This window comes from Callorhinchus milii, unplaced genomic scaffold (genome assembly GCF_018977255.1).
Source record: "Callorhinchus milii isolate IMCB2004 unplaced genomic scaffold, IMCB_Cmil_1.0 Scaffold12, whole genome shotgun sequence".
Taxonomy (NCBI): domain Eukaryota; kingdom Metazoa; phylum Chordata; class Chondrichthyes; order Chimaeriformes; family Callorhinchidae; genus Callorhinchus; species Callorhinchus milii.
In genome coordinates, this window is record NW_024704753.1 from 17,032,631 (window position 1) to 17,041,177 (window position 8,547).

General features: G+C 44.3%; 1 protein-coding gene across 1 annotated transcript; it reads right to left on the bottom strand.

The window, feature by feature from the left end:
* Positions 1 to 746: 746 nt before the first annotated feature.
* On the bottom strand, positions 747 to 8,268 carry thumpd3 (THUMP domain containing 3). The gene is made up of 10 exons (XM_007890442.2): positions 8,076 to 8,268; positions 6,754 to 7,126; positions 6,177 to 6,254; positions 5,076 to 5,627; positions 4,535 to 4,665; positions 3,935 to 4,004; positions 3,153 to 3,268; positions 2,296 to 2,403; positions 2,071 to 2,194; positions 747 to 1,456 (listed from the first exon to the last, which is right to left on the bottom strand). The coding sequence occupies exons 2-10, from the start codon at positions 7,027 to 7,029 to the stop codon at positions 1,274 to 1,276; spliced, it is 1,638 nt and encodes a 545-aa protein (XP_007888633.1). The 5' UTR covers positions 7,030 to 7,126; positions 8,076 to 8,268; the 3' UTR covers positions 747 to 1,273.
* Positions 8,269 to 8,547: the final 279 nt, after the last annotated feature.

Here is an 8,547-nt window from a genome sequence, read left to right on the forward strand (position 1 = left end):
GAGTAAGGAAACTTGCCCAAGGTTTGGCCCTCTGCCTGGAGTTGAACTCAGGTCTCTCGCTCGCAAAGCGAGTGCTCTAACCACTGAGCTACAGGACTAAAATTACCTGAGGCTCATAGAACCACAGTGCCACAGTGGCATGATTCACGCGACGATTCACCATAAGTTTGTTCAAAGAAAAATTAGGAAAGCAGAACATTCAATGGGGGAAAAGGAATATAAAACAATACACACGTATATATCTATATTTTTGGGCAGTCAGGTGTCTGACCTAAGAGTAGCTGAACTCACCGGAATCACAACTGCAGTTGTGATGTTATTGGTGACGAGCGAGAAACTTTAGTTTTAATACATTGGGAGATTGTATTCAGGAGGATCCATAACTAATTGCGGTAAATTCTTATGGGAATCTCCAGGCATTCTGTTATTTATTTTATGAGCTCTTGTTTGCTCAACAGTTTCCATGTAATTCCTGTCCTCATTTGTTTTCCTTCTCGCACCCCATTTGATTTTGATTCCGCATCCAGCAGCTTAATGGGAAATGAAAACAAATTGCATGTATATCGCGTCTTTCACAACAGTTATTGCAAAACACTCGTGAAACCAGTGTAACACTGACAACGCAACTAGACAAGTCCAGGGTTTATTAAACTGGAGAGAGGTCACCTAAAATGTCACCTCAGTTAACTCAGAATGAAAACACACGCTCGTGGATAAAATGGGACAAAATACACCACGTGACCGAACAAGATCAAATTTTTTTATTGCAAAAACAGTGTTTAACAGTGTTCAAAAGAAAGTATCATTCTGTGCCAGTTTGGCAATGCACAATCTCAGTCTTTCGGCCACATTGCTACCTGAGAACCTCACCTAAAACATTGTTCGCTTAAAAACTGTTCACTTATCAGTGTAAAAATAGCTACTACAATGTATTGGAGTTTATCCCCTTTCCTTACCCAATGCTCTCATGTGGCACAGAGCACTGGGGAGCTGGGAATGTTGATTGAATGTTCTGGACCAGAGATATTATTGGAGAAGCGAGACAGAGAAAACCAGCCTGTAACATGCCGAGCGATTGAGTTTTAAATCCTAAATACTTAGGCAAATAATATCAATGAGCTCTTAAAAGAATGGACTCTTCCCTTTCATCCACGAACCAACAGCAACTCAACGCAGTTCAAGCAGAACTGAACAACCGCCTCCTCTTCTTCTCAAAAGTTGATTTTTATCTCGTGCAGACAGTTGGCCTTATGGACTGTGCGTCCTGTCCTCTCTATTCTTCCACCTTTGTGCTACTGCAAACTTCCCTAGGGTGACCGTTCTCTCGGTGGATGTTGAAGAGTTTGTCAAAGGAAACACCACTGCGCTTCAGCAGATACACAGCAGCGTGCAGCCCGCCCACATTCACCCAAACGGTGTGAGACTTCCGCCAGAGTTGCCCCATTTTCGACATGGCCTGCAAAGGGAAATTGTGGGTTTTAGGTCCTTGAGCGTCAACAGGACTTACAGTTGTAGCACTTGCAGGTATTTTGAGTCCTGGTACAGATTCTACTTAGATAAGTAGATTCTACTCAAGCCTGCACTTCTATTTTGAGATTTAAGCGCTTGCACACACACACACACACACATTTCCACAAGTTGCAAACACAATCTCTTTGGTCCTCTTCACTCTCACATTGACAACCCCACCCCCCATTCTAACCATTTTTTGGGGGGTCGACCAGGTTATCAGCGGAAACCCATCACCCATTGCTTAAGAGTGTCCAAACCAAACTGAGAATTCCATTCATCCACCTACACATGGAAATTCCAGAGGTAGATTGTTGGAATGGAAAGCCCTCTCTCTCTCTCTCCGTGGAGGGGATGCATCCTGCCTTACCCAATTCCGGAAAGTATTAGGTGCAGGTTGGCAAGAGCCAAGGCTTGGGGACCCCAGAGTATGGGTTGGGGTCATTGCTGGAATCTAACAAGCTAAAACCCGCGTAGCTTGCCATTAATAAGCTTGCCCTGGCAGGCTTTACCGCTCCTGTTCCAGCTAGCACCACCCTACCTGTTAGGGCTTTGTCTTACCTTTATAAAACATTTCTTGTCTTGAGTAAGGAGAACTGCTCTGCCTGTCTCAGGCCGACATACCCGTCCCATTTCCTTCAGACAGGCTGGATACAGATCCCAGTTCTTCTTCCTCGAGCCCATCCTAGTTTTGTTCAGAAACATAGCTTATCAAAGGCAAATGAACTAACACAAACAAGTCTCCTCCACGCAAATTATTTTCTGAAAGAATGCAGAGCAGTTTACCTCTTTCCAAATGGCATGTCCGATATAATCACATCCACGGAATTTGTCTTCATGGGAAGGTTACAAAGATTCCACTGGAGAACATCTAAAGGCATTCCACAGGCAGTCCTGCAACATACACAAGTAGAGTTCAATAAAACATAGGAACAGGAGTAGGCTATTCAGCCCTTGAGCCTGTTCCACCATTCTATAACATCACGGCTGATCTTTACCTCAAGTCCAATTACCATCTTTGCCCCGAATCCTTTAAAACCCTGACCTAACAGATAGCTATCTACCTCTGTCTTGAAAATGTGAATGGATTCAGCAACCACAGCCTTTTGGGGGAGAGAGTTCCAGATTTCCACTGCCCTTTGGGTGAAAAGCTGCCTCCTAATTTCACTAGGTAGGAGGCAGTTTTTCACCCAAACTATGTAGTTGCAAACTCTGCCTTTTGTTTCACTAATTTTTCAATTAATTTCCCAGGCTCGGTTTATCATGACATCTAAATTGGGCATCAAATCCCTCCCAGTGAAATGAACCTGTCACAAACTCTGTCCCCCTGGGCATGAGCAAGTTCTACTCCACTGTCTTGCTCAGCTCGGATATTAACCCAACAAAATTGAGAAGTTTCTCATAGAGATGTCACAGTTCTGGTCTAATTGCGACACTGTTGTAAAGCATGGATTCTAAATTAGTCAGTGGTTTACCACTGGATATTCATTTAACAGAGTCCACAGATATTCACAGAGATGGTAGATTTTACAGTACATCTTTGATGCACAAGCTTGAACGAAAAAGAATAACCTCTAACTAGCGCCTATTCTGCTGGGACTCAGCAATATGTGGAGGATCCAGAATAAAAACTAGACGCTTACCTTCCTTTTTCCATTCTTTGTTTCTGTATTGAGCTGATGTTATTGATGGATCTATTCACAGCCAAAACATTGTTATCTCCAGCCAGATAGTAACACTGGGGGAATTCTAAAGCTCCCTAGTGGGAGGAGGTCAGAAAATAGTTTTTACTGATGTTCATAACTGAAGCAATTAATAAACTTGGGGTAACAAACTTATAACTGTCTGTAATGTTTTTGACAGTCAGCTGAACATTAGCATCAGGACTTATAGGACGATTAAAAGTTTTTCTTCTGGTGAGGTGTTAGGAGACCCAATTTGCTGCTCTTCTCAAAACCTGTACTGTACACTGTGTTCATCTATTCTGAACTAATATGTGTGTGGGTTATCCATAGTCTCTTTATATTCTGTTTACTTTTAAAGTCAACGTGAACGAGTTCATTGCTTTTTGGTGGTGGTGGTGGTATGTGTGGTCTGTGGGCGAGGGGGAGGGTGGGGCTATATTGAGCATGCTGAATCTTTACCAATGATATTTCCCTGGCATTCCCATTCCCGCTAATATTGTTTGCATAATATCCTATTACCAGAGTTACCAGAATAGTCACTCTGAAACACAATGCTAGCACAATCAACGACACAAAGTCATCTCACTCTATTGCCTACTTCTCAAATCTATTCTTTAAAAATAAAATATTTTCAGTTATTAGGAGTTCTACATATAATGTACATAATATATATATAATGTATATATAACGCACCTAGAAGAAGCACATACTTGTTCTCTAAAGCTGTGTCGTGTCCTTACCTCAATTGGTATAGCTCCGGTTCCACACATCGGATCAACAATAATATCAGTGGGCTGAGGATTACAGAGCCTGTGATACACAAATGTACATTCAGAAACAAATCTTTCACATCTTTAAACTAAACCACGCTCAGCAGCTGAAGGCCCAAATAACTTGCTTGATCCCTTTCAGCGCTTCCAGTTGAGAGTGAGAACAGAGCGTGTGGGGAATTGCACCTTTCAATCCCTGCCCTATTATCCCAGGCGAACCATGGCAAATCGAAGTTAACGTTTCAGGTCGACGACCTTTCATCAGGTCGATGGCCAGTTCTGACGTAAGGTCATTGACCTGAAACACTAACTCACTTTCCTCTCTCCGTAGACGCTGCCTGACCTGCTGAGTGTTAAGCGACTTCTGTTTTTGTTTCAGATTTCCAGCAACTGCAGTATTTTGGCTTTTGCAAATCTAACAAAGTTATGGAGAACTACACTTACATGAATGGAGTTGGATAGCTTCATGGGCCTCCTCACCAGCATACAAAGGAAAGCAATGTCAAATAAGTATCTATTTCAAACAGTGTAGGAAAATCCAGGTGACCAGTACTCAGAATTAGGGTTTACCTTAACATGCCATAGGCTATAGTAGAACGGAGAGTTGTGGGGCCAAAGTGCGTTATGTTTCGCCTGTGCAGACTCTCCTCTGTCAATGCAATACCAACCACCATTTCACCATCGTGAATATTGAGTAGAACCTGGAACAGAAATGAAGACAAACTACATTAAGGGAGAGAACCAGGTGACCCAAGTTTGTAAAATGCTCCTCGTCGTTACCCTGGCGCAAGCAACAGAAGGTAAATGACACCAGAAAACAGTACTGGCTCTGTACCATCTATTCCTAACATTATTTTGTTGGTCAGTATTGCGGATTTGCCTGTCTCAGACTTGTCTATTGAGAGAGCCAGAACAGCAGCTAGATTTTGATACTTCTTTGCTGGGCCAGTTACTCTGAACCAGCTCAGCATCAAGGAGATCCTGTTTCCCATCCATTACTCCCACCATTCCGAGGAGAGTGACTATGTATGTACATTAACTATAAATAGTTGACCGAGCAGTACGTTTCAACATCCTGGAGAGCCACAGTAGTAAGTACCAGCTAAGTTACCTCCACATCGAATTTTGTCATGTCAGCCTTCCACTGGAACATGTCCTGCACAGCCCCCCCGAAATTCCTGGCTGCTTCCATAGAGGTGAAGCTGTGCTTATCCCCAGCTCGATTGCAGGTGACCCGAAACCGAAGGAGTCCATTATCCTTTGCTTTAGCTGCTTCCCTCGCGTCCTCCTCTTTGTCAGAGGGATTATCATCAGGTGGGACTGAGGCATAGTCAACGAATGCCATTGTATTGTTGGGAAGCTCAGAGTTCTCCTCGCTTTCACGAGGCTTTTCTCCTTGGGAGCCAGAAGTTGGGGATGCCAGTGGCTGTCCATTATCCAACTGATCTTCAGTGGGCAACTGGCTAGGGGAGACAAGATCTGACTGATCACCTTTTCTTTTGCTGGCATCACCAGAGGCATCCGTCTGTGCATCACAACTATCGCTGGATTTCCTGCGGTGAAATTTCCTTTTCTTCAGACTGTTGTTCAACTTCCACACGTCAAGGGGACGAGCCCAAGAAAGTTTGGCAACCAACTCCTTGAAGTCCTCCAAGGCAGCTTCCTGTTAAAGAAACAAGCTCGTCAGCAAACACAGGAATCCGCTGCAGAATTCCACAGCACCGTTGTCACTGAACAGATTTAGTCTCTTGGCGACAACACAGCACAGAAAATACAACAACTTGCATTTATATAGCACTCCTCAGCGTCCAGGAATGCTTTAGAATTCTGTAGAATTGGATAATATTTTCTATAGAATGAATTCTCTACTCTCCTCCACAAGTGATCTTTCTTATATTTTTGTTGGTGAATGTTTCGCTTATTAAAATGAGGCATATTAGTACTGGGAATGGGTTTAAGTGCTCAAAGTACCCAAGGAATGGATCAGTATCCTCTGGAGGGGAGAAAAGAGGAGTCAAATTCCCAGTAGGGTTAAGGATTCAGGAGCAGGAATCGGTGTTCTGTAAAGGTCCATGAATACAGTTTTAAGATTAGTGTCTGTGTAAAGGGCTGTGCAGCTTGACAATTCCCACATAAAGAGCTCTTTGACAAAATTATTTTGCCTCTCCCCCTACCCGCAATGTATATTTAAAACAAAAGTTTTTGAACTTACCTTGTTTTCATCAAACTGGTAACTAGGAAACTCCTGAACGACAACAAATAAGTTGTCCACAGATCGTAAGAGATGCACCTGAAAGGCAAAAGGTAAAATAGAATTAAATAGCTCTGGAAGAAATAGTTTTCGTTTGAGCATCTTTTCCTCCCTTCCCTTTTGAGTAGATATTCACGCTCTCTTCCGTGTGGTGGATAGCATTACAATCCCTCTAGTCTCTCTTCTAATTGCAGTCACAACTTATATAACAACTTGCATTTATATAGCGCTTCTTACGCAGGGTAGTGTGCCAGTACCTTTACATTGCGCCTTTCACATTAGGAGGTTATATTATTCAGCTGACTGTGAGTCTAAGCCGGGAAGGGGAGCTGAGGGCTGGGGCAAAAGTGGCCGAACGTATGAATTAAATTACCAGGGATGTTCCAATCTTCCTCATCTGTGACTGCATCCTTCTAGATTCAGCAGAAGGAGCTGAGGGCAAATGAGACTGTTGCAAGACCCTCAAGCTAGGTACAAAGGAATTTCTTTGGACGATTCTTAAACATAACCAAATTTTAATTTCCAAATTTCCACCAACCTCAAAAAGATTGTCGATTGAAACCTCAAAATATATCCGCCCTCGATCCTTGCTAATCCTGGATTCCGAGCCAATTTTCTCCAGGACCTCAGCGCTGGCTGTGCATTCGAATCCGGTTGGAACAGTAGCTCCAATAGTTACGCAGATGGCAACCAAGTCACTATCTGGGTCCGTTCTTTCACCTCCATTTCTGACAGAATTCTCCTCTGTTGGAGCAGCCTCGACCTCGGTTGCCTCTGTTACTTCACTCACAGCTTCTTCTTTAGCTTCAGACATCCCAACACTTGTCTTAAGGGCAGTGGAATCTCTCGGAAAATGTCAGAGCTTGAATAACTGTACACAGTTGTCAGATCAGCGTCCAGCAACCTGTCTCCTGAAAAAGAAGTCAGACAGTCGTTTCATTTTGTTCAATTTTCAGCATTTCCACAACTTCCTACTCCCTTCTACTTCATTCCCAAAATGCAGCATTCTGATGCTGATGGGTTGAAGGACTAACCTGCTTTCAATGCCACATCAATGAATTACAGGTATGATCCCATCCTCTAGGTCTCTTCCCCCCCACACTCCACACACCCTTTGGGAAACTAACCCTTCTGAGAATATAGTCCAGTCCAGAATCAGAATCAGGATTGTTGTTAAGTTTCCAGCGCCTTCGGACGTCCTCCTGACGTGAAAGGCGCCATAGAAATATAATTGATTGTTGTTGCAGGTTGCCTAAACTGGTAAAAAGGTGCTTGTAGAAACTAGGAATAAATGTATTGAAAAGTTTCTTTAAAATAAAAACTTTTGAGGGAAGTTCAAGGATGTCATCGGAATGACTCTTTGTTGGGAGGTGAAAAAAAGGTGCCGTCCTTCGGATGAGACGTAAACACCCAAGTCTTGCCTGCCGTTCAGGTGTACGTTGAAGTGCCCTGGTCAACAATCCTCCAGGTCATTCATTGGTAAAATTGGTCATTCATTGCATGGTTGTTTGGAGGACACTGTGAGCAAATTAGCCCACTTACAAACACAGTCACTACAATTTACAGCCCCCCCCCCGTCTTGGCGACGTGCTTTGCCACTCTCAAGCACTCCGAGACACGACCTTGTGTGAGGGGCCCTATGTCAATGCGAGCTGTTGTTGTAAAACCTGTGAAGTAATTTGAGAAGTAATTTTTTTGATGATCAAACTGCCGGCCTGGCTCATCAATGAGACTTTATGGGGGCAGACGTGTCCACTTGCACTCAGGCAATTTTGCAAACCAACATCCATCCTAACGGGCTAAGGTGATCTCTGCTGGACAAACAGTGAGGGGAGGGGAGGGAAGCCTTACAAGTATTACCTTCTGGTAAACCGCACGACCGTAGTTCGTTCCAGAAGTGTTCCCAACGCGACCAAACTAACCTCTACCCAACCCAACGACCAGAGCTGTCGTCGTTCTTTTCGACGCTCGCCCTCTCTTGGTTCGTCCGAGTAAAAATAAGTCCATATGTTTTTTTTTAAAAACAAGAAATAGCACAGATGCATTCAAGGGGAAGCTGGACCGGCCCACGAGGGAGAAAGGAATGGAAGGTTCTGCTCAAAGGCTAAGCTGAGGAAAGGGCAGGAGGGCGGCTCGCGCGGAGGACATCGACCGGTCGCGCGGAGCACATCGACCGGTCGCGCGGAGGACATCGACCGGTCGCGCGGAGGACATCGACCGGTCGCGCGGAGGACATCGACCGGTCGCGCGGAGGACATCGACCGGTCGCGCGGAGGACATCGACCGGTCGCGCGGAGGACATCGACCGGTCGCGCGGAGGACATCGACCGGT

What these genes read in the sequence shown, in the direction of transcription:
- thumpd3 (XM_007890442.2), bottom strand. Translation starts at nt 7,029, where the DNA reads ATGTCTGAAGCTAAAGAAGAAGCTGTGAGTGAAGTAACAGAGGCAACC. An exon ending in CCGGAGCTATACCAATTGAG is followed by an intron (nt 3,269 to 3,934) that starts GTAAGGACACGA and finishes TCCTCCCACTAG; the next exon opens with GGAGCTTTAGAATTCCCCCA. An exon ending in GACATGCCATTTGGAAAGAG is followed by an intron (nt 2,195 to 2,295) that starts GTAAACTGCTCT and finishes GAACAAAACTAG; the next exon opens with GATGGGCTCGAGGAAGAAGA.